The 27,696-nt window shown below is 40.5% G+C and overlaps 1 protein-coding gene across 2 annotated transcripts in view; it reads left to right on the plus strand.

Annotated features, from left to right (window-relative positions):
- MYOM2 (myomesin 2) overlaps window positions 1–27,696 on the plus strand; it is a 194,098-nt gene that overhangs the window by 106,796 nt on the left and 59,606 nt on the right. For both annotated transcript variants that reach the window (XM_066603582.1, XM_066603590.1), the window contains 7 exons: window positions 8,781–8,907; window positions 19,248–19,426; window positions 21,026–21,140; window positions 23,299–23,455; window positions 23,550–23,656; window positions 24,283–24,327; window positions 27,234–27,370. In XM_066603582.1, the coding sequence (XP_066459679.1) occupies window positions 8,781–8,907; window positions 19,248–19,426; window positions 21,026–21,140; window positions 23,299–23,455; window positions 23,550–23,656; window positions 24,283–24,327; window positions 27,234–27,370 (867 nt within the window). The remainder of the gene's footprint in view (window positions 1–8,780; window positions 8,908–19,247; window positions 19,427–21,025; window positions 21,141–23,298; window positions 23,456–23,549; window positions 23,657–24,282; window positions 24,328–27,233; window positions 27,371–27,696) is intronic.

The following is a 27,696-nucleotide window of genomic DNA, read 5'->3' on the forward strand; positions in this document are numbered from 1 at the left end:
CTGTCTCTGATATATTTATAGTATAGCAGTAATAGTACCTCTGCAAATGAGAAAGATTTTGGTTTCCAAAGGTTGCCCCCCTTCTCTTCCATGAATAAGCCTGCTTAAAGGTTCGCATACACTTTAAACTACAGTCATCGAACTTGCCAATTTTGGTGGGACTGGCCGACTACCAGATGTACAGTATATGAGGACCTTCTGACTATCTGAAGGATTAGGCATGTTCAATTTCTGCACCTGATCTTCTTGTTCTTCCTGGAGATAAACGTATATCTATTTTTTCCTTTAAAAACACTTGAACACTTGACCGAACAAAGTGTGCATGTGTTTGAGGAGTCGAAAACAATAACTATGGGTCAAATGAGCTCTCAGATGTATGGAAGAGATAGGACAAATAGCTATTGGTCAACAGCTATTAAAGGTGTATGGGTGCCATAATACTTAGTTTTAAAAAAAATAGTTAAAGCTAAATCTACGGAGGGTGGAAGGGGTATATTACTTGCACTTGATCTTCTCCTTCATCCCTCTGCTGCACCAATTCCAGTCCCGTTTTTGGTTAGCCAAAATGGCTACTGTTATCTCTAGACTACTTAATAACCGATTATGCATTGATATTGTTAGACTACCAAGGCACTATGCCTGCTCTGTGATTGCCAGCATTGCTTACATAACGAGAGTATTGGTCAACCAGAGAGCAGTGCACAGTCTAGTTAGAAAATGACACTAGCCATCTTCGATGCCCAAAAACAGGCCTGGACCTTGTGCAATAAAGGGACAGAGAAGAATATCAAATGCAGGTAATATACCCCTTCCACTCTCCAGTCCTGCACAAAATTTCGTCCTGACACCAGAATGTCACTAATAAGGGCCTGGTTGTTGATTGTTAATACCCAGTTCTTATTGTTCAGTGGATTTAGGTAGCCAAGTACATTAGATAATTGTTGGCCAAACTCACTGATATTAGGTGCATGCAAACTATCTAATGAATGTGATGGTCTCCCAGCTCTATCCCTATGGCAGATGTCAGGAGAAAGAAGAATCAGGCATTTGGGATTTTTGATTGTTTGTTCCCATGGGAGATAATCTACTACCATATGAGTTTAGCAATGGCAGGGCTTAACAGAATGTGATTGCTTATGGTAGAGTTGGGAGGGATAGTGGTTAGATGAATGAGCATTCTCCTGACAAATACAATATTTAAAGAGTTTGGTCGCTGGTCCCTCTGTGACAGCTATTTCTGTTCCTATCAGAGATCAGTGCAGAAAGTAAGGAGCAGCTGTCAGATGACAGTCCCTTTAATATTTGTGGTCCTGTGAAGAGTACTTTGAATGTGACCCCACTGACCACATTGGTTGGCTTTGCAAAGTTACCCCAATTGCTTAGTAGGTAGCAGCCTATTTCACATTGCAGTTTGTCATGGCCCATTTTGTGCACCTAATAAATGTTTAGTCTACTAAATAAATAACATTTTCATAGGTTTCAGTTCATTCTACTGCTGTATCATGTCAGACCAGCCAGGGGGAATATTACTATTTAATTTTGTTGATTCTTGTTTATTACAGATGGTGTTCCTTTAGGTAAATTCCTAAAATGTAATTATTTCACGTATTTATTTATACCGCATCCAACTTTCTCTTGTGATGTTATTTGCTTGAACTTAAGTGTCCAGATTTTGTGGACACTGCTGTCAGCACATGCTGCCTATTCAATGTCTGATAGAGTGGGCTTTAGAAAACTCATTTATCATGCTTAAATCCTGGAAAGAATACTGTAGCGTTAAAGTGACACTGAAATTATATTGTTCAGACTGAATATTTTGTATGAATACAAATCATTGTTCAAGAAAGTATCTATGTTTCTCATGTTGTTTTTGTAAACCCATTTGCTGATAAGAATATACTCTGCATCTCATACCAAGAATGCTCTTTCCTGGCCAGTGATTGTATAAATTGGACACTTTTTAAGTGAATAGAACCCTAATATAACCTGTTTTGGTTCTCGGTCAAGCAAGGCTATCTACAACAGAAGTAATCTGATGAGTCAGAGATAGAGATGAGCGAGCACCGAAATGCTCGGGTCTTTGTTATTCGAGTTGAGCTTTTCGTAAAATTTGAGAGCTCTATTCGAGTAATGAACCGCATTGAGTCCAATGGGAGACTCAAGCATTTTTGTATGTGGCCCGCCGATTGCCGAGCTTTTTCTTTTTTTTCTCCAGTGTTAGTTGTCTCTCTCTCTATCTCCTCCGCCAAGCCCGCCACAAACCACCATTGACGTGCGCAGTGGGGAGGGGTCAAATCTGACATGTCAGCGGTGGGGAGGGGCCAAAACTGGGGCGGGGTCGAACATGGCGAGATGCTCGTTCGAGTAGCGAGCACCATCAAGTATGCTAATACTTGAACGAGCATCAAGCTCGGAAGAGTACGTTCGCTCAACTCTAGTCAGAGATTATGATCACAAGGTCTAGATTAAAGTTGGTAGGCCCCCTAGATTAAAGTTGCTAGGAAAAAATAATGAGTCCCTTCACCACCTCTGTGGCTCCAACCCCACTGGGTCGCTCTTGTGCCCTACAAGGTGAATGTTAAGGCAAGACGCCAGAGGCTCCTGTGTGTCAACTGGACAACTGATTCTCTGAATCCAGTTGTAATTTTGAGACCCGGCTCAGAAGAAACAGCCTGGAAAGAGAGGGTGAATGATGGAGAATTCGCAAGTCCTGAAGGAATTATGTGCCTTGCGTATCCTTTCTATAATCCACCTGTGTTGATCACTTTTTGGAGTTTTTGAGTTAAAAAGTTACAACAAATATGATTTTCTTGTCCATTTTCTGTTCATGGCACTGACCACAGATAAGAAAAAGATCTGGTTCAAATCCTATATGCATTTGTCACTCTTGGGACTCGGGCTATTAAAGGCGTATTTCTATCTCATTAATCAATGTTCATTGTGTCTAATAAGTGAAATAAAGCATTTCACCAATTTGCTTCCTGTATCTAAATGCAGTGCTGCAGGAATATTTTACCTCATCTCACTGTGTACAACTGATTAACACGGGGATTGACTCCCTCCTGGCCACTGCTCTGCAATTCATCTCAATAGGAAGACTTTTGTTCATGCTCAATAGCTCAAAAGCCATTCTATAGAAGTCTGTAGATCTTATCTGTTTAATCCCTTAAAGGGGTTGTCCCGCGGCAGCAAGTGGGTCTATACACTTCTGTATGGCCATATTAATGCACTTTGTAATGTACATTGTGCATTAATTATGAGCCATACAGAAGTTATAAGAAGGTTTTCACTTACCTGTTCCGTTGCTAGCATCCTCGTTCCCATGGAGCCGACTAATTTTCGGCGTCTAATGGCCAAATTAGCCGCGCTTGCGCAGTCCGGGTCTTCTTCTTTTCTCAATGGGGCCGCTCGTGCAGGATGCCGGCTCCGTGTAGCTCCGCCCCGTCACGTGCCGATTCCAGCCAATCAGGAGGCTGGAATCGGCAATGGACCGCACAGAAGCCCTGCGGTCCACCGAGGGAGAAGATCCCGGCGGCCATCTTCAGCAGGTAAGTAAGAAGTCACCGGAGCGCGGGGATTCAGGTAAGCACTCTCCGGTGTTCTTTTTTAACCCCTGCATCGGGGTTGTCTCGCGCCGAACGGGGGTGGGGGGGGGTTGAAAAAAAAAAAAACCCGTTTCGGCGCGGGACAACCCCTTTAAGGATCGAGTGCAGTAAATATACGGTGCTTGGTTCTAGGCTTTAATTCCAGCAGATAGCAAAAATACGGCTGGGAAATAAAGCCTCTGCTCCTGCAATCAAGCAGAAGCAGGTCAGATTCTCTATCCATAGCAGAAACTGACTATCACCGACAGCCGGCATCCTGCTGCAATGCCAGAAATCATCAAAAATACCAATCCCCCTGTTAACATCTTACATGCCTCAATCAATGTTGATTGTGGCATGTACAAAGTTAACTGAGAGAGGGAGCTCCTTCTGTGATGTCATCAGCAGCCTTCCGCCATGAAATTGTAAAGGGCTGATGGGTTGCCATAGCTAAACAAAGGCCTAACAGTAGCCTCTGGATCTGCTATAACTTTCAATGTAAGTAAATAGTGATAATACACTGTAGTACCGAAGCACTGTAGTGTATTATCTGAGCCACCATAAGATTGCCGGTTCATGTCCCCTACAGACACATAAAACTAGGTGGAAAAAATAAAAATTGTAAAAAAAAAAGTCATGCAAGGTGATAAAAAGGAAAAAAAATTGCACACATTTCCCTTAAAGGTCATTTAAAGGTCACATGTTTGGTGCCACTGCATCCATAATGACTCTTTTTATCCTGCATGGCAAATACTATAAAATGCAAAAGAACAGACCCCAAATGCTTTTTTACAATATTGAAGCATAGCATGTTATGCTTAATTTTCAAATGTATGAGAATAGATCTAGGTCTTACCGCAAGTATATTGTACTTATTTTTTTTGTTTTGTAGAATGCCATGTTACAGTGACTTAAGAGTACATGGAACCAAGATAAGCACTTATTCCCTAGAATATAATGATGATTCCGGTCTTATTAAGACAGTAAATTCCCAGATAAGATATAAGTTATTGCATTCTGATAGCGCCCACAGTAAATGGATTGTGTAAATGTCATTTGTTTAAAATTGCTGTAACTGTTTTAGCGGCTCATAGTTTACAAGCTCATTATAGTATCAGTAAGAAAAGTACCACAGAACCAGCAGGCTATTATTGATTAGACTACATTAGACTTCCCTTTCATGGTTTAAAATAGAGAGATTGTTTGAATTAAGCAGAAAGCAATAGTTACAGGGCTTAAAACTGCTTTAACAATATTGAAATGTAATTGAGGACGATAATAAAGTTGACCAGAAGATTAGGGGGTAGATAGAAACATAATAATCTATTAACGGATAAACGATTGGCTTTGTTCTCGACTTCACCCACAGGTAGGCACATTTGGGGGAATTCGTCATGTGGTAATTTTTAAGTCAGTTTGCTTGTCTTTTGCTGTAGGCAATGTTGCCATCATTTGCAGCAAATTTATCAACATTTTGCATGATGTTGATAAACTAGTCAAATCTTTAAAGGGGTATTCTGGTATGGTGTCGCTTTTTCATCCACTGGATGGGTGAAACTGATAGATCAGTGGGAGTCCAAGTACTGGGATCCCCTCTAATCCTTTAGCACCACATGGACCTGAGTTACGTCACTTTAAATAGAGAGGTGACCGAGTATGCACACTGCCGCTTCATTCATTTCAATGAAGCTGACGAAAATAGCCAAGCAGGTTGGAGCAGTACTGCCAACGTGAGTGGAGTTAGGCAAACAGGATAGCCTGTTTTTGGAATTGGTGCACTTCCCAGTGGTCTGACCATCACACTCTATCAGTTTTCCCCCATGCTGTAGATGGCAGAACACTAGAGATGAGCGAGCATACTCGGTAAGGCGATATATTCGAGAGAGCATAGCCTTTTTCGAGTACCTGCTGGCTCGTCCCTGAAGATTCGGGGGGGTGGGGGGCAGTGGGGAGGAGAGTGAGAGAGATCCCTCTCTCTCCCTCCCGATCCCCTCTGCAACCCCCCGCGGCCCCCCAAATCTTCTGGGACGAGCCAGTAGGTACTCGAAAAAGGCGATGCTCTCTCGAGTATATTGCCTTACCGAGTATGCTCGCTCATCTCTAGAGAATACTTGAAAAAAAATCACAGTGGTAGAACACTCCTTTAAATATGTTGGTAGATGTTTCTCCAATATTTATGCTACCCACTGTAATGAGTTTGCTCAAAAATAATTAGAACTTTAAAAAAAATCTCAATTAATAGGTCTAAAACCACTCAAACCCTGCTTCCTTTTCTAGTCACTTTGAAAAAGTGTCTAGTGAAGCTCAACATTTGTTCTTTTTGGAACAAACTAAAATAAAAATTTGTCTAATATGATTTAAGACAAAAAGAGGGTGCAACTTACACCATTGATCTGGCACATTGCCAACAGTAAATGTGCCCTATTGTTCGGTTCCTAAGCACTATATATAACAATATCCACAAATATACAGCACATATGTAACTGTGACTTCTTGAAGATGGGAAGATTAGTGACAGGCTAATTCCCTATGACAAGGCTGAACAAGCCAGAGAACAGTATAGAAGTGTAATTACAAACCTCCAAGTTTTGGACCTATTCTTTAAAATGCTATAAAGACTGGTCAGAAATATTAATACAAGGGGACTCACCGCGGGGATGAAGAATTCTTCTGCCACAGCTGTTACAGCTGTGGCACAGCAGCACAATGTTCTCCCGTTACTTTTAATGGAATGAATGCAAGCCCTGCAGGGATTTTTGGGGAAGGGCTTTAAATATAAGACCTTCCCTGAAAATCATCCCTAGCTGTAGAAAAAGAAAAAAAAAAGTAACTCACCTAGAAGCGCTGTCCGGCTCTTCTCTCACTCCCTGGTAGTCTTCTCTGTATTCTAGTGGCTGCCCATTTACAGTAAACAGGAGTTGCTCAAACATTTTACAGCTTTTGTTTACACAGCCTGACAGTTGCTTGGTTTTTAATTCTGTAAAAATCCAAGTGACTATGACAGGTGAGCGATTTCTTGCTGAGTGTCCTGTCTGTGGACGTACATACATAGGAGGATTGTTGTCTGTATAGGCTGTTTCCAGGGAGAATTTGGGCACATGTCACACAGCCTAGAGCACTCTATCACAGAAGTAAGTTGTTCAGGTCCCTTCCATTGTCCCCGATGGCCATAAAACTGCTGTAAAGAATATATTACATCCGTGCAGGTCGTGGAAACAACGACCTACACAAACACAACCTAAATAAGGGCTGGAAAGAAAACGGAAAGGGGTATGCACTCGCAATTGGATACATCAACATAAACCAAACGTACATACAAACAACCACAAAGACAACAGACGCCAAAATACTTACCAAATGTACAACTGCTGCCAGACAAGTGTAAATATCTAATAAGTACATACAAGGTATTGGTTTGTATTTTGGCCAGAATACCTAAGCTCACAAGCCCTTGTCAAGGGTTCTTGTTATCTTTTGAGTCCCTACACTAACAAGACAACTAAAACCACAAAAAGGAAACCCTGTCTACAAGTGGGGTGATGTCCCAATTGGGACGGACCCACATTGGAATGTAGGGTCCTGGCTCATTCTAGATGGTAACAGGCAGGAACACCAGAGGGGGAAATAACACAGCAGCCATTTGCACATCTACAGACACAGGAATACAACATAAAACTCTTCAGGTGACTGCACACCTACAGACACAGACATCACCACACAGAAAATCAACCATACATACAGACACAGACCAAGACATTGTTCTCACCTAATGTCTGAACACCTGTAAACATACACTGAACAAGTCATTGATCAAATCAGCAGACACAAGGGAATCCCACTGATAACCGTTATGCATGCAACTTACACCAAAGCAGACCATGCATGACTCCAAGCTCCAGCGTTCTGAGAGGGAAATGGATAAATGACCAACTTCTTCTAGTAAGAGGGGCTGGTATGCATGTGCACAAGACCTATGGTGATTGGCTAGCTGGAGAACTCCACAGCATCCACAGCCAAATCATCCACACCTGCAGCAGTGTGATCCTGGAAACCCATAGAACTACAGGTCCCAGCAGCGCCATGTGACAGGATATCTGTAAATACCGTTAACTTCAGATCAGCAAGATGGCAGCCCCCATAGTCATGTCCAGAAAATAGAATAAACAATGAATAATCAGAAAATAAAAAACAGATTAGAAAAAAATGGAATCCCTTTAAACAGTTATTCCCAATTCCCTAGTTATATTGCATGGCTCCTTTTCTTAATAGAAATGTTGTGTACTGCAGCAAGACGTAGTAAAATCCCATTTCTCCTATTGCTCTGTGAATGTGTTAGACAAATGCAGGCTATAGTAGTCTATGATCCGTGAAGAGGACACACGCTGCCATAAAACAACCTGCAGTTTGACGATGGTCGGTATCGGGATCCACAGGAAATTTGGAATCCCTCCATATTCTTGGTGCATTACTGGAACATTACCATCTGAAAAGAGAATAATTCCAATAACAAGGCAATCATAGGAGCACCTATTTATGCAATTCATCAGTACAGTTATGTAGTGAAGAAGCTGAGCATGTACTGTATGTATGATGCAGAGCAGGGCAGACTGGGATCTGCTGGATACCTCTGTGTTTAGTATGCACAATGATCATCCCTGGATAGGAATGCATTGGATTTGCCTCGTATTTTAGAAACTATTCAGCTTTGATACAGGTGTAAAGTCCCATCTAAGTCTTGTCTTCTGTAAGTTCCAGATCAGGCATCCTTTTATTGAATCTCTTTAGAGTACTTTAGACTGAATAATACATTATTTGCTTGGAATCATATTTACAGTAAACACTTTGAGGAGGAAGACAAAGAAACTGATGTGCTTCATTAGGAGACTTATTTGATTTCTAGGCTGTCATCTTCAATTTAGTGTTCTGTGAATACAAAACATTGAAAGAATAATGATGACAAACAATGCTTTGTGCACCAACCTAAGCGGAGATGGTTTTGAAACCCGCTCTGCTGGAAATCTGTTGTGTGTTTGAAGTATCATACTTCACAGAGCGTTTCTTCAGCATATTCCATTTAAGAAATTGAATTTATATACAATTCTATACTTTTAAAAGTATCTCCATATCATGGGACTTCTTTCTTACTTTAATATTATTCATATACAAACTCAATGTCTTACGAATTATTGCCCACAGGTGGAGGACCTAAAGGAAGGAGCATTCTATGAATACAAAATTACTGCATGTAACTTGGCTGGTCTTGGCCTTCCTTCTGACCCCAGTGATCATTTTCTGTGTGAAGCTTGGACATCTCCTGAGCCAGGTGAGTTATATCCACATTAGTATGAAGTTTTTGGTTGCAACAAGTAAGGGCTACAAATGTAGCAAGTCCATGGAGAATCCTCGGGATAGGTCATCAATAGTTGATCGGCTGGGGTCTGTCGTTCGGGACCCCGACCGATCATCTGAGCAGGCGCATGCTGTCAGCACCGGAATTACACAGACCTTAACCCTTTCCAATCCACTGTCTGACCTGTGAAGTCATTATGATTTAAGGCTGTACAGCTCCGATGTTGGTAGACATCCGTCGGGGTTCTCTTACTGTATATTGCCAGCCTCTCTGCTGTCGAAGCCTATCCAACGTGTCACCTCATGCAGTACTGGCTTTAGCCAGCATATAGCGCCGTTGTATAATGGCAGAAAAAGAGTAAGTCCCCTAGGAAAACCAGAATACAAATTGGATTGGAAAGGGTTAAGGATTAGTGGAAATCTCTGCGCCAACCTTCGTGTAGTGGCTGGCGCTTGTAACTGTAGGCACAGCTCGTGTTGATTTCGGTGAGAGACGTGCTTGCAGTTACAATCAGCGGCCACTACACAGAGGCTGGCACAGAGACTTCCACTCTGACCTCTGTGTATTTGCGGTGCTGACAACATGCGCCAACTCTGCTGAGCGACGGACCCCAGCTGATCAGCTATCGATGACCTATCCTGAGGATACATCATCAATAGTATTTTCCACAGAAAACCCCTTTAACACGACGGTTGCATCATGGTAATTCTATTTACAGCATGGTAGTGCATTGTAGTTAAGTTATTAAATGTCAAGTTAATGTTTGCTATATCTGTACAGCTGGACATTTTGTAGTTCAGTTTTTCAATTTCTACTGTTGAGAAAGAGGCGCTGTCTGCACAATGCATGCAATTCAATGTATTCTCTGGACTGCAGCTGAGACAGTTAGATTGGAAAATCTTGTTACAAAACGCCTGCATGTAGCTCATGCCTAACATGATAGTGCCAATGTAAGACATAGGGCTCAAGGGAACAAAAATCTATTGTAATGCTGCAGTTTACCATTTCTAAAATTACCACTGTAGTACGGATGTTGTGAAATGCTGTTATCCATAAAACACAAGAAAACATTTAGTTTTTGAGTTTTCTAAGTAATTAATAAAAAATTGTAATTAATGCTGTAGAAATACCAGTACAAATATCCCTTAAGGGGACACTGCATATTATATTCTTCTGACAGATCATAAGACACAGTCCTATAATTAGCATTAGTACTAAGTTAGACATTAAGGGGTAATCTATAGTCAACCAAGATTTTGTTCACATTTCATGGTTCTGTTGAAAAAAACTGAAGTAAATCCACAACCAGAAAAAATGTAATGCATGAGCGAAGCGTAACAGCTGTCCCTCAGGTTGTTGCAAGTTATTGACGCCACTGACATATCCATAGCTGGCTGCTATTTTCACTCTGAGATAATTTATTTCCTCTTTCTGTCTTACCAACTCAAATACCTGCACAAGAAAGTAGAGGGGATTCTGCTCCTCTATCACTAGCTCTCATAAACGGAGAACCAGCAACAACACGGAGGACATTATACAGCACTATTGGGCAGTGCAGATGTGAAAACTGCATGGAGATGAGAAAACACGTACTGGTAGCTGCAGTCACTCTCTGTGTGAGCTTGTTTCTCTCACTTTCTTGCAGTTTCCTTCTCAACTCTCCATAGACTTCAAAGGGCAGCATGAGACAGCAGCCAGCAAAGACCCACTCCCACTTCCTGTAATCGATCTCAGTGTCTCTACTGCTAGAGATTGATTTCACATAGCAACAGGCAGTGGACAGCAAGCTAAAAGGAAGTGAGACCCCAAGTGGCCACTAGTTTAGACAGATTTTTCAGCACAAAATCTTAATTTTTAGGTAGCTAAATCAATTTGCAGTTTTGTCAGCGATCACATTAGCTATTACATATTTGCTGAAAAGATAGTGACAATCTAATAGCCGGTAATTATGTCTCTATCTGTGTTCCAGCAGTCAACATATTTTCCCCGATATAGCCATATGTGATCTTGTAATTTGCAGGATGAGTTGTAGCTTTTATAGGAGCCATTTTTGGAGTACATGTAATGTAATGAATAACTTTTCTTATCCGCTCACCCTGTGCTATACGTATTATGTTAACCTTATTCTGTGGGTCAGTATGATTCTGATGACACCACAATTATATAGCTTTTGCTACGTTTTACTACTTTTACATAAGATATACACTTTTTTAAACAAAATTATTTATTGTTTTAGCTGCATTCCAAAATCCAAAGTAGTTTTACTTTTTCATCTATATGTTAGTATGAGGGCTTGTTTTAAAATGCAGGACAACTTGTAATTTTCATTGGTACCATTTTGGGATACATATGACTTTTTTATTGCTTTTTATTTGGGATGCACAGAAACAGCTGCACTGGAATTGTTTTTTCTTTTACAGTGTTTACTATGTTAGATAAATAACATTCATTTTATATTATAGCTCATTATAAAACTATTATGAGTAGTGTTTTTTCGTTCCTTTATTTTTTTAAAATAAAGCAGTGTATAAGGGGAAAACGTTTTTTTTTTTTCTGTAAAACAACTTACGTACAGTCAGAGATTGTGTGACAATCAGATTCATAAATGGAAGTGAAAATATGATCAAATGTCCCAGTTGCCCCTCCACTGAGGTCATCTGAAGCTATACAGGGACAGGAGAAGGATTAAAAAGAGCATTCTACTCTCCCTGCATGCTGACTGCTCTACACCTGAGCACAGGCTGAAGTGCGAATTGCAAGTATTTGCAGTTTTAATTTTACATTGCTCTAGCCCTGGTTAGAATGTGGTTATACGGGAAAGATTCTTGGCTTTAAAACAACACGAAAACTGTGTCTGTACCCACATTCAAACCAGAGTGACAGCATTTATAGAAGCAGTTTCCTCTGCTGTCACACTGCCCTAGTTATGCTCAGAGTAAACTGTTAAGTTCTTTTCTCAAAGCCCAAGTGTAGTTTAGGTTAAACTCTTATAGGAATAATTCAACTCAATTACAGAAAATACCTCTAATTGTTCTATGTTGCAGTTTAATTACTTGCATAGGCATAATATGACTTTTAGTTTTTTGGTTTCCAGATAATATATTGGAGAATTCTCATGTAAAAGTGAGGCATGGCCATTTCAAAACCCTCATTTTTGAGCCAGACTAATTAATTTACACTGGAGGAATATCGGGCAAATGATGCCTGATCTTCATCCCCGCACATACTCACTCCTGTGCTGTTACACAGGAGCGAGTATTGCTGGCTCTCTGACAGAGCGGCCAGCAGGAGACAAGGTGGCTGGAGGAGATTTCACTCCTCGCTCTTCCCCGCTTCTCTCGATTCACTTAACACAGCAGCCGTTCAGTACTGAACGGCTGCTGTTTACACTGAATGATCATCGTTTAGCTCATCTTTCATTGTTTATGCAGCCTAAACGATGGACAATGAGCTGAACGATGATCTTTAGTGTAAACAGCAGTCTTCAGTACTAAACGGCTGCTGTGTTAAGTGAATCGAGAGGAGTGGGGAAGAGCGAGGAGTGAAATCTCCTGCAGCCTCCGCGCTATGAGCCAACGATACTCATTCCTGTGTAACAGCATGGGAGCGAGTACATGCAGGAACGAGTGTCGGATATCGTTTGCCCAACATTCGTCCAGTGTAAATGGGGCTTTACTCTGGTTCATTGGAAACTGTGAAATACTTCATTTCCACAGAGGTGGTGCTGCAGAGCAATTGAACACTTATTTCAGCATTTCCCAGTTTACATCAGATTACTAGAAGACGCTCTGTGATTAGCTTTTTATCTAGGGGACCCTTTTATCTAAAAGTAATTGACCAAAGTGGACAAGCTCTTTAGAGTCTAAACTTCTTAAAAATTCTTGCAATGTCTATAGAAAGGTGAGAGGTTGTCTTTAAAATATAGATCTTTAATATGAACATAAATATTTTTCAGATCCGCTAGGACTATGCTTCAAGCATCTATCATCCGTGGTCTATTACACTTTTACTGAGCACTTTTGTGTACTTTTCCAAAAGAATTGTTGCTGTGCTTTCCAAGTTATATAGTGGAGGCTTTCCTTTAACACACTGCTGAGTGCAATTTATATTTGATGTGTCATGGTCAACTGTGAAGTACGATGTAAACGAAATCACCTAAAAAAGTCTTATAGACTGTTCATGTGGCCATATAATTTCAGAATAGCATGTTGCTGGCTCAGGATACAGTATTAGGCTGCTTAGCAGAAAGCAAGTCAGTATGTTTCTTCTGTGTATTTAAAGCAGCATTATGTAGCAAAGTGCGGGGTATTGAATGACTTGCAGTTGTGCTAAACTGGAATAGAACATATGTTTATCTGACTTGGAGACATGACATCATATGATTGTAAATCCTGCATTGTGCACAAATGAATAATGTAAATAGCGTCTGTACCTATCTACATAAGATATATTATGTGATATATTACATCTCTGGGAAAGCATCCACTATCTACCTTGAGTATCTCAAACTAATGTCACTGTGATACTGAAATGGGAGCTCAGAGTGATTATCAGTCCAAACGTTTGATCAAAATCTAGTACAACATTCCAGTTATATGTTAAAAATGAGTATGCTTTTTGCATAATAAAAAAATAAAACACATAGTAACATAAAGCAAATTCAGAAACTGTAGGAAGACAATGGTTAAAAAAATGAAGGTGGCATTTAATAAATACATACTATATATTAAGTACACTCCCACACACACACGTTCTTCCTTACCTTTGCTCTTGACCATATGCTAGTAGATGTTGGGTGCAAGCTTTGATCAAAACTTGATTTTTTGATACTTTGTCATGCAATGTCTATCTTAAATGTGTCTATGTATGGCCACCCTGTGGTTGTGATGTGAATTGCAGTCTGTTTAAGGTTTTGCTAGCATGTTATGATAATGAATTGAATTTTAATAGTAAAAAATTAGAGGCTTTAACCTTTTCCAAATAGCGAAATGTAAATATACGTCATGAGGTCGCAAATGTTGTAATGAAGAGGCTTAGTAGCCGCGTCAGCTCCATACCGGGCAGATATAAGCTGTTTTCAATAGCTGACTGCCACTTGCAACAGCTATGATCGGAGTAAACTATGGGGCTCAAAGGTAGAGAAATGGGGAGTCTGGGGAGCTGTATTTCATACTCCCTGGGTGCCCCATTGCTGTGCCATGTCCCTGCAAAGTTGGTGTGTGCACACAGCATGACTCTTTTCAGATGGCTCTATGTATGCGCTCTCTCGTACAGATGAATGGGTGAGTGCGCACATAGAACCACATGAAAAGAGTCCCTCTTTTTGAATATGCCAACTTCATGGGAACACGGCGCAAGAACAGAGTACCTGGTGAGTATGAAACACAGCTCCAGGAGCAAGAAAATGTGCGGTGGAGAGCTCTGAGAGATCCCCTTATTTCATCCTCTGATTTTCCAACACTTGGGGTATAAGTGTGCTCTGCTTGCCTTGGCTGAAACCTGTTCTGCAGAGCATTTCGAGTGCCGCTGAATCCTTGGGCTCTCCTGGCGGCTGGACCAGGCTCACTTACCATCCTCCAGATTGTCGCCTTCCTGCTTTGGCGAGAGGGTCTAGAGCTTTTGCTGGCCTGCTGGCAGCTTGCATTGGAGCCTGGGGTTCCCCGTCAGGATTCTGGTTTCTTTACAGAGGTTCCTTGGCAGTTCCAGTGGAAGCTCCAGTTTGCTGTGGCTGCAATCTTGGACATGTGGAGGTGCTGTAGATAGGGCATTCTGTGGCCTGTAACAGTCACCCCAGGTGAGACCAGTCATCTCCAGCCTTCAGGACTCCCTCAGTTCTCTCAGAAGATCTATCAAGTAAGTGGCACAATTGGACTACCACTCCCTGTAGGATATAGATTGACATTCTTATAAGTTTGGGGGCACTAATTTTATCACTTTTGGCTCCTGAAACACGAGACTATTAATGTAAATTCAATAGACTGCTTTAATTACATATAACATACAGATCTCCTGTTATACTGTTTTGTACAAATTTTTGGATCTCTTATCCACTTTATTGTATCTGAAGAAAATAGGCGAGGATTAATTGCTATAACAAATATCTTAATAATATCAGCTACTTCACAAAGTATTAAACAGAAATATTGCTACACACAATAGCAATAAAAAAACAATTGGAGAACTCATACTTTCGCTGACATCTAGTGATTGCTTTGGAAATTGCGAGTTAATTCCTGACATAACCTTTGACTCTACTCACATACAATAAGAGGATCAAGCTGAAGCAAATCTCTTATGCCACTCACGTAAAGATTTAGTTTTGATGTGAGTTTACCAATTTTCTCATTCTCCCAGCGCAGTTATATTTTAAACAGAGAAGATGGAAATGTCTTCAAAATCTTCAAATAATGACGGTAATAGGAATACTAAGACTCTTAAGGAAACCTTAGGGAAGTGACAAACTGTCCAAAAAGCTATCTTTTGAGAATCCAAATAATAATAAGTGAAGGAATTTTTTCTTTAAAGATAAAAATGCGGCTTTTGCTTCTCCATCTCCTGACCCAAAAAGTGATGTTGACAATGATCTACAGAAGGAAGATCATGTGGATTTATTAAAGGAGGATTTATTAAAGTGTAACCCAATACAGATTGCATTAGACATTTATTTAAAGAATCCCTAAAGGAGGAAATCTCAGAGCTCAGGAAAGATGTTAAGCAAGTCTATGCAATGGTTCAAATCCTAGAAGATACATGGGCTCAAGTCATTCATCTCTCTGAGAGAGTGACGAAAACAGATAAGCACAAAAAAAATCTATCTTCAAAAAATTGTATATTTATGATTTAGAAAATAGTTCCAGAAGAAACAATTTACGTAAAATGGTAATTCTGGAAACAATTCCATATAAAGATATTCCATCTATCTCATCACACATTTTTTATGAACTTTTGGGGAAGCACGAAGATAATGAACTTGGGTTGGAGAGAGCCCATAAAGTGTTCAGGCCCAGCTCTATTGACATGAATAAACCACAAGACCTGTGCTGTGTACAAAGTTTTAAGACTGTAGAGGAGATTCTTAGCAAAGCCAGATTAGCTAAAATAATAGAATATGATGAGAAAGAGATACAAATATTTCAAGACCTGTCTAAACTTTTGTTAGCTCTGAGGAGACAACTCTAACCATTTATGAGAGCCCTAAGAGAAAAAAATTCAATATAAATGGATGTTTCTTCTTGGACTAGCTAGCTTGGGATTTTACAGAATTCCAGAAGCTATTCCTCAGTTTCTGAATAAGTTGGATTTAAACCACATACAGATACACGACTGGACCATAGCTAAAGACTATTTAAACATGCCTTCTCTTCTCTAAAATCTGCACTCTGGTTATAGCCAACAACCCCAGGAAACTGGACGACCCTAGATGCCAAGAGTAGATTTCACCAACACCATTCCAGAGTACACATCACCAACACTATTTCATGGTGAACTCCCTCATCTTTTTGTCTGTAGTGACTTTTAAATCATATATGATGCTACATGATATTTGTACTAATTATCTAGTGGGCCATTTTATAGCTATACTGTCAGGTGTTGTGAAGCAAAGTTTTTATCTAGCCTAAGCAAGTGTGTGTGTAACATAAGTTAGGAATGATTTTCTGTGTCTGGCTGTGCAAGGCATAACTCTAGTTTCTATTTTGAATTTAAAGGCATAAGAGGCAAAAATACTCCTTCTATTCACAATATCCCTTACTCATTAATTGGCTGATAGTTGAATAGGTGAGTGACTGCTGCCTCTCATTGGCTCAGCGCAGGGAGCAATCTGATTAGTGCCGCTGAGCCAATGAGAGGCAGCAGTCACTCACCCATTCATAAATTCATGAATGGGTGTGTGAGTGAGATCTGCCTCTGATTGGTCAGGCTGTGACCAATCAGAGGCAGCTCATTCAGCAGGCGGGGATTTTAAATCCCCAGCTGCTGAATACTACTCACAGCTGTTCAGAGCAGTTCAGGAGGACTGCCGCCGGCCGTGCTGAACTCTGTCTGCCGGGACCAGGTGAGTATATATATATATTTTTTATTTTTACACATTTCTGGATGAATTGCAGGGAAGGGCTTATATATTTAAGCCCTTCCCAACAATTCATCCCGCGATCGCCGGCAGCCCATTGCTTTCAATGGAGCCGGCTGTATTGCCGACTCCATTGAATTCAATGGGCTAACATCATTCTGCCGGGACAAGGTGAGTATATTTTTTTTTACACATTTCTGGATGAATTGCAGGGAAGGGCTTATATATTTAAGGCCTACCCGACAATTCATCCCACGATCGCCGGCAGCCCATTCAATGGGCCAACATCGTTCTTCTCTGCCACAGCTGTTACAGCTGTGGCAGAGGAGAACGATCTTTATACTGACAGTGCGCGCGGGGGGGGGGCCTCACTCTTGCCACTATTGTGGCTTAATAGTGGGACCTGGGAACTTGAGATGCAGCCCAACATGTAGCCCCTCGCCTGCCCTATCCGTTTCTGTGTCGTTCCCATCACTTTCTTGAATTTCCCAGGTTTTCACAAATGAAAACCTTAGCGAGCATCGGCGATATACAAAAATGCTCGAGTCACCCATTGACTTCAATGGGGTTCGTTACTCGAAACGAACTCTCGAGCATCACTGAAAGTTCGACTCGAGTAACGAGCACCCGAGCATTTTGGTGCTCGCTCATCTCTAGTTATTAATTCTTACCAAAATTCCCTGGATGCTTTATTACAAGAATTAAAAGTATTGGGCCAAATTTCCAACTTTAAACTTAACTTCTCCAAGTCTGAGCTTCACAATGAACTATTGATACCACAACACAGTCTGCAAATACTAAACTCTTCCTTTTAAAGATACTGGTAAACATATAATTTATCTTGGGACTAAAATCCCCGAAACATTTTCTAATCTTTCTGGCTTAAATTTTGTACCTCTGTTAGAGAGGATGGAGAAAGATTTAATTTCATGGACCGCTCTACAAATTACATGGTTTAGTAGGGAAAAATGATAATTCTCCCAAAAATTCTTTACTTACTACAAGCCCTACCCATAGTTATAGTGTTATAACAAGTTTATATGGCTTCAGAGATAAATACACAACTGTAATTACGCCCAAGAATTTGGGAGGAATTGGTCTTTCAGATTTTGACTTATATAGGAATGCTATGCATGTTAATCGTATGATCTATTTGACCCAGCCATCAGAATTTATATAATGGGTTGACCATGAACTCTATCCCTTAAATGGAAATGTCAACCAATTGACATGGCTCACTCCATATAGGGCTGGACTCACATGACTAGGTCGGATTCCACATGCGGAGGCCCGCAAAGGTGTAACCTCAACTGTTAATTCTGAATATGGCACTTACCTGCATTGCAGATGACCGCAGAGGCTCACAGGCGGTCATGCACAGTACAGGGTTTTTTTTGCTTGTATTTCCCACGCGGTCACTTAACAATGACACGGGTACTCACAGCTCATACGAAATGTTAATTGTGTATGGGCTGTGGGTCGAGAGCCTCCATTGATGTTAATGGAGGCCATCCACACAGATTCCGTGTTTTACCACAGATCATCTGCGTGGACGCTGAACACATAATCCCCAATTTAAATCCATCCTAAACAGAGTGAAACTCAAAAAGATTAACAACCCAATGATGAATCTAACTATTAGAAAATGGCATAAATATAATAAAACACATAGATTAATGCCTATGACAAATGCATATACTCCTTTCCAGTTTTTAATTCCTTAATAAATTCTTAATACTTAAACACAAAATTTAGCGAGATGTGAAATTAGCCTCTCTCCAAGACAAACATCTATTAAAGCACTTTAATCTTGTACATGGAGGAGATCTTGCGAGGTATGTTTGGTATGCCATTGAGAGAGTTAATAAGCCATTTTTTGCAACTACCATCAACATGGTGTCAGAGATTACTATCTATCAAGCCAGGCAACATTCCTGTTCTTCAGCTTTCATATTTTGGCAAACCATTGCCTATTGTGCCCCATTTTCTCACTCTTAGCTGAGAATTGAAACTGGAGTGGTCTTCTTCCATAGCTCATCCATTTTAATAGGGTGGTCTTCTATATACCACTATTATGTCATCATTATTGGATACTGTTGTCTACCTGTCTGCCTGATAAAGCCGTCCCATGTTTTTTGTCCTCTCTGATTAACAAGCTGTTTTCCATATAGCACAGACCCGTGTTTATTCTTAGAAATCGTATTATTAGTGGAAGAATAAATTATCATCTTTTTTTTTTAATTAGGACCAGCATATGATCTTACATTCTGTGAGGTGAGGAATACCTCCCTGGTGATTCTCTGGAAAGCACCTATTTATTCAGGAAATAGCCCTGTTGTGGGATATTTTGTAGAATACAGAGAAATGGATGGAGAGCTATGGACAAGAGTGAACGAGACTGCAACAGCCAACCGTTACCTAAAGGTACTTATGGACATTGCGCCAGTATCTGGCTATAAAAAAGACAAAAAAATGTGAATTTTTTACCTTTTTTGCCGCCCTTTACCCTTTTTTTAAAAAGTGAGCTGAACGTAGTGCAGTGGGGCAAGGCTACCCACATTGCAACATATTTACTATAAGGCCTTAGTCACACGGGCGTTTTTTTGCCGCGATTTGCGGATCGCATTACGGATGCGCATCTGCAAATCGCGTGACCGGGGCCGAAAAATCGCCCGAAAAAACTGTTCCTAGCCGCGTTTCAATAGAAACGGTCCGGAGCTGTCCAGCGCATTGAATTCAATGGAGCCGGCAATACAGCCGGCTCCATTGAAAGCAATGCGCTGCGGGCGATCTCACGATGAATTGTCGGGAAGGGCTTAAAAATATAAGCCCTTCCCTGCAATTCATCCAGAAATGTGTAAAAAAAAAAAAATATATATATATACTCACCTGGTCCCGGCAGACGGAGTTCAGCGTGGCCGGCTGGCAGTGGGTGTGAGTGGGTGTGAGTGAGAGCTGCCCCTGATTGGTCCCTCAGCCAATCAGAGGCAGCTCTCACTCACACCCAGTCATGAATTCATGAATGGGTGTGAGTGAGAGCTGCCTCTGATTGGCTCAGCACAGGGACCAATCAGGGCAGCTCTCACTCACACCCACTCACACCCACTGCCAGCCGGGCGCGCTGAACTCCGTCTGCCGGGACAAGGTGAGTATATGTTTTTTTTTTTTACACATTTCTGGATGAATTGCAGGGAAGGGCTTATATATTTAAGCTCTTCCCGACAATTCATCCCGCGATCGCCAGCAGCCCATTGCTTTCAATGGAGCCGGCTGTAATGCCGGCTCCATTGAATTCAATGGGCAAACATATAGAGATGAATGATTTGTCTAGTATATGCTCTCAATGGGGTCGGCGCTGCTGCCGTTGGCCCCATTGAGCGCATATAGAGAAGAGAACAGGAATCGCAGATCGCAGATAGGTGCGATCTGCGATTTCTGTTCTATAATTTATCGGACGAGCGCATAAAAAGCGCTCATGTGTCCGATACCATTGCAAAGCAATGGTTTTATAAAATCGCTGGACGCGTGCGCATGCGCAAATCGCGCGAAAAAACGATCGTCTGACTAAGGCCTCATACATGCCATAAACTGGAGAAATTATAATGCACATCCATGCCATTTCATAGCTGGCATAGATCTGACTTTTTGCACATAGGACGAGCAGTGATAAAAGATGTGTGAGTCTTAATAAATTTGTATCATTTTACTTTGACAGGGCCGACATTAAGACCGACATATGAAATACTAGTCTTACTTCAGTGTCTCTTCAGTAATAGGCCCAATGTATAAGCAGCTAGTCGCCAACACCACACAGTAGCATTAAAATGCACCTCCACATTGTATTCATCTATCTGTATCATAATTTATATTTGGCTTTCAATGGATTGTACACCAGTCAGCGACAAGGGCACTTTACCTTAGGAGACAGATGAGACCTGACTGTAATTGTTAATAACATTTTAAAGTTAGTAAATCTTTTTTATGATATTGATTCAAATGTCATGTTTTTATTTTGATGTGAAGGTCAAGGAACTGGAAGAAGGCAAAACATATGTTTTCCAAATCCGTGCTGTGAATGTATCAGGCATTGGTAAACCATCTGACATTTCAGAGCCAGTACTTGTCCAGGCAAGACCAGGTAACTATATATGCAAATGATTTTAAAGCAAAGAAATGGGAAGCACAATTTTGCCTCCTTTAAAACAGAAGCTATTTTCTTACTATTATCTTAATCCAAAACAGAATTGCACATTTCAGATTAGTGGGCAAACCAGTGCAAGAATGAAAGAATTTTCTGTTGTAATAAACTATGCATGTAGGAGTGCAGAGCACAGCTATATCCTAAGGTTAGGCAACCATCGGTATTTCAAACTGAATGTTAGTTAGCCTTTACTCACAGAAAATATGCCAAATACGCACCACCTGATACTGCAAGGCAGGCTCAATCACCATATACCCACGTAGCATGCAGAAAGCCAGATTGCAATATGGAGGAGCTAAATGTTCATGTGCAGCCACTTAACTCAACCTAGACTGGGGGAGGGGTGACTGCTAACAGACATAGTCTGCACATGTGAGCTGATACCAAGGATGCCAGCCATAGATAAGTGTGGCACACCATACAGGATTACAACCCCTACTGGCAAAGCAGTGGATTGCCCTGTATCAGCAATGCGCCACACTGGCGGGGCATCCCGGGCTACCCCAGCATCTATTGTACACTGCATGCAAAAAAACACTGATAAATGTGGGTGTTAGTCTGCATTTTGGCCAAAACACGTAAACTGACAGCCCATGGCAAGGCCACCATATGTACGTCAGTACCTACGCTATTTCACTAATAACTAAATTAAAATCACAGAGGTGAGAAAAAATGTACAAAAACGTAACTCACAGAAAAAAAGCGGAATATGCATCACCTGATACTGCAGGGCAGGCTCAATCACCATATTCCCTAGTAGTATGCAAAAAGCCAGATTGCCATATGAGGGAGCTAAATGTTCAGTGCAGACTAATGTGCAGCCACTCAGCTCAACGCAAGATTGAGGAAGGGGTGACTGCAGACAACATAGTCCGCACATATGAACTGATACCAAGGATGCCAGCCATAGATAAGTGCGCCACACCATACAGGATTACAACCCCTGGCAAAGCTGTAGATTGGCCTGTATTACCACAGTGCGCCACACTGGCATGACATCCTGGGCTCCCCCAGCAGCTATAGCACACTGTATGCAAAAGTCTTTAGACTTAAAAACCGTTTTCTGTGCATATATGCAAAGATGTGTAGTGTTATATAGAGTACATTCATTTGAATGGGTTAAATGTAATACTATATTCCCCCTGTAGTAAGTGCATAGAGTTTCCCCCCAGTAATTAGAGTTGATTGCTGGGGGATAGAAAAGCTCATGTGTATGGGGGAGTGGAGAAAAATAACTGTTGACAGCTGTTTAAGGTGTATGAGCACCTCTAATGAGAAAGTACTTAGCACTTATCTTAAAATTATTGAATGGTGATCTAGGGCTTACACATGGTATTTTGACTAATGTTACTTTTATTATTTCTTACTTTTGCAAATTGATGCATAGAACCACTTCGGTGATTTTTTTAAATTCATTATGTACCTGGTCCTCATTAGATATCTCTTCAGCTATTACTGCCTTGTTTAGTTATTGCTTTCTATCTAAAAATTCCTCAAATGCTTCTCTTCAGTTGGGTCATGTGATATTCTGACAGAGGGGGAATTACTTGTCTGTGAACTCACTCAAGAAGTCACTTTTTCAGTCCCCCAATTTCTGTATGAGACAGCATGGAGTGTACCATAAAGGGTCTTCATGGGGAAGGGGGGACTTAAACTCCTATTACTGATAATGATTAGAGGCTCTTGTCAAACAGTTATAAAGATGATAGTTCGGACTCCTGACTGTATACTTATGTTCTTTAGCTTATTTAGATGAATATAGCAGGTAATGATAAAGTGTCTTCCAAACAGGCAGAGATGGTACGGTCTCTAATAGTCATGTGTATCATGGGATTGTTAGCACAGCATAGAGGAAGATAAAGCAGGGAGAACGTTTTTTCAGACAGGATGCTGCACTGCATGGAAGTGACTGCAATATACATAGATGTCCAGAGTGTGACAGACAATTAGATGAGAAGGGCAGGGATGGAAAAATGTCTTTCACTGAAGTGGCCCTTTAATCTATATTTACTGCTCAAGATAAGATATTTTTCCTACATTTGCTGCTACCTTGAAAAGATGTTTAAAGTCATTGCTATTGTTTGGTAAATTGCAGGCGTTCAGGAGATTACTACAGGAGTGGATGAAGAAGGGAACATTTACCTTGCTTATAACTGCACTGAGATTTCAGAAGCATCTCAGTTTTCATGGTGTAAAGCCTACGAAGAAATCACCGAAGACCAAAAATTCAAGATTGAAACTATTGGAGAAAAGTTTGTGTTTGGTGTTGTGTACATCATGTCTTGGATCCATTGTTTGATGTCTCCTTTTATATATATAACTCTGTTTTCCTTCCCTTTATTTTAGCTCCAAAGTATACTTTAAAGACCCAGACAAGGATGATTTGGGGACATACTCTGTGGCAGTTAGTGATACTGATGGCATTTCATCCAGCTATGTGCTTGATGCAGATGGTAAGAGGGAAAATTATTCTATTTTATCAAAATATTACAAAACTAAGTCTAACATTCATGAAGATGTATGATCTGCTTTTGTTGGCATTTGATTGTTGCCTTTGACAGCAGGGCATAGGAAAAGTGTGAGAAGAATTGAATTGATGACGGCTGCACAGTGAATGCATAGCCAAAAAATAATTGGCTGGGAACTGAAGAAGGATGCATGTGATTAGCGACTTAGTTCAATAAATCACATGCTTGTCTGCTCTTCATCAAACTACTTCCTGCTAAATTGCTGTGAAAAGCATTAATTATACCAGGACATCTGTGCATGATTTTCCTTTAAAACACACATTATCTATCTATCTATTTATCTCATATCTATCTATCTATCTATCTATCTATCTATCTATCTATCTATCTATCTATCTCCTATCTATCTATCTATCTATCTCATATCTATCTATCATCTATCTATCTTATATCTATCTATCAATCTATCTATCTCTCTCATATCTATCTATCTATCTATCTATCTATCTATCTATCTATCTATCTATCTATCCATCTGTCTATCACTTTATAGCATATAGAATGCAATATGGATAATTAATTATAATTTATTTCCATGTTTTATTCCCTAGAACTTGAACGTCTGATGGCACTAAGCCATGAAATTAGAAATCCCAGTAAGTAAAACTTTTTAAAAATCAATATGGGGGGGGGGGGGGGGGGGGGGGGCGGGAGGGGGGGTGATTTACTACAACTGACCTTTTGTATGCCAATTTAAGAATGCTGGGGTAAGATGCACCGATTTATAGTAGTACACAGCTCATAATAAGTCAGTGCATCTCTGCTTGTTCAAATACTAGACATTTCTAAGTATCGAGAGCAAGGGAAAAGCCAAAAAATATAACATGCACTGATATTTGGGACATTTTTATGCCAGAAAATCAGTGCAAGTAACTTGATAAATTTCCTCTATTTTGTTCAGTTCATTACTTTTTTTCTATTTTTTTCAGTCTTAGCCTATGGAAAAAATACAAAGCCAACTATACACATAGCTCACAACATACTATATTGTGTAAGTGATTGCAGTGAAGAGAGTGATCATACATGCCCTTGTGAGCACTTTTAATAAAGTAGAGTGATGTAGCGATAAACAGTACTGTACACCAGAGTTCTGCGCAAGAGGAAGCACTCAACATCGTATAAGTCATTGTATCACAGCTCATGCCATTTCCCTGATAAAGTGGTAGTGACCTGAAATACAAGCAGCCTGATCCCTGAACTTATATAGATTTTTTGAAGGTTACTTCTCTCTGTATTCTTCGTAGAAGTACAATATACTGATTTCATGATATAGGTCAAGTTCTATCAGCATCCGCATTATTGAAAAGGTGATCTAAGTTAGTAGCTTCAGTGATGTAGAAGATCTAATCTCCATTAGCTGCGGTGATATTCAATAGAAGGCCTGACCTCTTTTCGCAAAAGAGATATGTATTATCTAATATACAGCAATTTCAGGATTAGAAAAGTGATGTGCACTTCTAGTTTATGTAATATAAGGCAGGCCTGATTATTCTACTGTGACAGGAAAGCCACAGAAAATGAACCTAGTTTTAGGAAACTGTGAATGAGATTAACTTTCAATTTTTGAAAACTATAACTAACAATTTTTAGTGGAATATGGTATATTTCAACAAATAAAGTTTAACCCTTGTCCGACATAGGCCCAATGTCCACAGGCAGATTTGATTTGTAGCCCGCACGGAAGATCCGCAAATCAAGCACCCACAAGGATGCATGAAGCATGCAGATTTGATTCGCGGACCTTTTGGTCCAGAAAAAAAATCACTGCATGCTCCATTTCACTTCAGATCCCACACAGACGACTTCCAAAGTCAATGAAAGACATCTGATCCGCGGTCCGTTCACAATTCAGTTGCGGTTGGGCCGCAGATTCTGCAGGAAAGCAGGAGTTTAATATAAAAAACTCCACTGCACATGTGTAGTGGCGCTCCAGCCTGCACTTCCACACACATTCGCAGTGAAGAAAAGAGAAGGCCCGCAGAAGACCCAGACAGGGAAGTAGACGACCCGCAGTGTCCTTGGCCACGGGCAGGGTCAGATTCCCCTGCGGGCTCCCGTATGTGGAATCTAATCCACCCGTAGACATGAGGCCATACAGTGCATGTATGATAGATGTGCACAAGCTTTGTATGGAGTGAGATGAGGAGCTGAACCCACTGCATATATGGCAAATGTAGGCTGCAAGATACAGCTGACCCCCCAGCCCCAGCGACCAGGATTGGAGATTCTATCCCATGACTCTGATATTCAAATCAATGAACTGCAAATATTATTTAGGGCGATTAATGGACAACATTTTTTTAAAACGTACCAGTCCTCACTTGGAAGGAATTGAGCTTTTGACAAAAATGTTGGCTTGTGAGATAACCCCTTTAAGTTAACTACTTTAGGACCAGGGATTTTGCTTTTTTTTTTTTTTTTTTTTTACATCCCAGCCTTCTCAGAGCCAGTTTTTTTCATTTTTCTATTGACATAGATGTATGAGGGCTTCTTTTTTGCAAGACGAGTTGTATTTTTTGAAATTGCGCTATTTTTGGTGGGTTTAGTTTTCACAGCATTCACCGTACAGTTAAAATGACATGAATCTTGTTCTATGGGTCAGTATGATTACAGTGATACCAACTTTATATCATTTTTTTAAAAATGCTTTTCTATTTTTTAAAAAATAAATAAATGTTTTTCCATTGTCATACTCGTAGTCTGAGACTCTCTATGGAGCAAAGTAGGTTCCCAAGATCTCAAGGTAGCTTTTAATTACACTATATCAAACATGTATTCTAGTCACTGCAAGTGACAGCACATCACCAGAGAATTAGGTCATGTTATAAGGGTCCCCAACCAATCACAAGAAAGTAGGGGCCTTGGGCTTTGTCTGGTGTTGCAGTTCTGACTCTTTCACTTGAAGTGCTTTCTGATACTTAAAAATGAGTGATGACTGGGGAGGGCACCAAATAACAAGCTAAGCTCACTTTTCAGATGTTCCCTGGGTCCATTGCAACTCCTGTAGTCCCCACCAATTCCGAATCTAATGTGCTGTTCATTGTGCATGTGATCTCTCAGCCAATCACAGGATTCAGCAGTCATGTGCCATTCATGGCACAATCACCACTGAAGGCTATGATTGTCTGAATTGTCATGTGCACAATGAATGCCATGGGACTGCTGCAGCAACTTCCTGCTTCTGAAGCTGCAGGGACTGTCTGGAGCAGCTGCAATGGACTTGGGGAATAGCTGACTGGTGAGTATGCCTTAGTTTGTTATTTTGTGCCCTCCCCAGCTCTCAGACACTTTTTGAGTGTCAAAAAGCCCTTAAAGTGAATGTGACTGAGCTGAAATAACAGACACAGCCCAAAGACAGAATAACACAAAAAAAACACCTTTTCCGATTATATTAAAATTCTCCAAAAAGGCATAATTGTGCTATTCAAGCTTGAATGTTTGTAATGCTTGTTGGTTTGTTCTTCTGGTTTCCTTGATCCACATCATATGTATTCACTTTTAGCTATTCCTCTGAAGTCAGAACTGGCCTATGAGATTTTGGAAAAAGGCAGAGTACGCTTCTGGATGGAAGCCATCAACTTGTCTGCAGACGCAAGCTTTAGGTTTGTTGCGAATGATATGGAGGTTAAAGACAGTGAGGTTTGTATATTTCTTTTTCCCTGCAGATATTTTTCTTAAGCATTTGAATGTAGTGCTATAAAAAAAGGATATGTTACTATTCACTTACCATGCTACTTCTTAATATCATAGCTTATTGCAATAGAATGGAATATGGGTCCCTTAAGAAGAATTACGCCAATTGCTGTTCGATATAAGATGATTCAAAACACAGCTGCATAGCACTAGCAGCAAATGAATCCAGTCTTTCAAAATCCAATGTTTTTTTTTACAATAACCAGTTAATGTATAACAGTATCAACAAAGGATTATGTAACGTTTCCTATTGCCAAAAGGAAGTGTGTAGG

This window comes from Eleutherodactylus coqui, chromosome 1 (assembly GCF_035609145.1).
Source record: "Eleutherodactylus coqui strain aEleCoq1 chromosome 1, aEleCoq1.hap1, whole genome shotgun sequence".
Classification (NCBI taxonomy): Eukaryota; Metazoa; Chordata; class Amphibia; order Anura; family Eleutherodactylidae; genus Eleutherodactylus; species Eleutherodactylus coqui.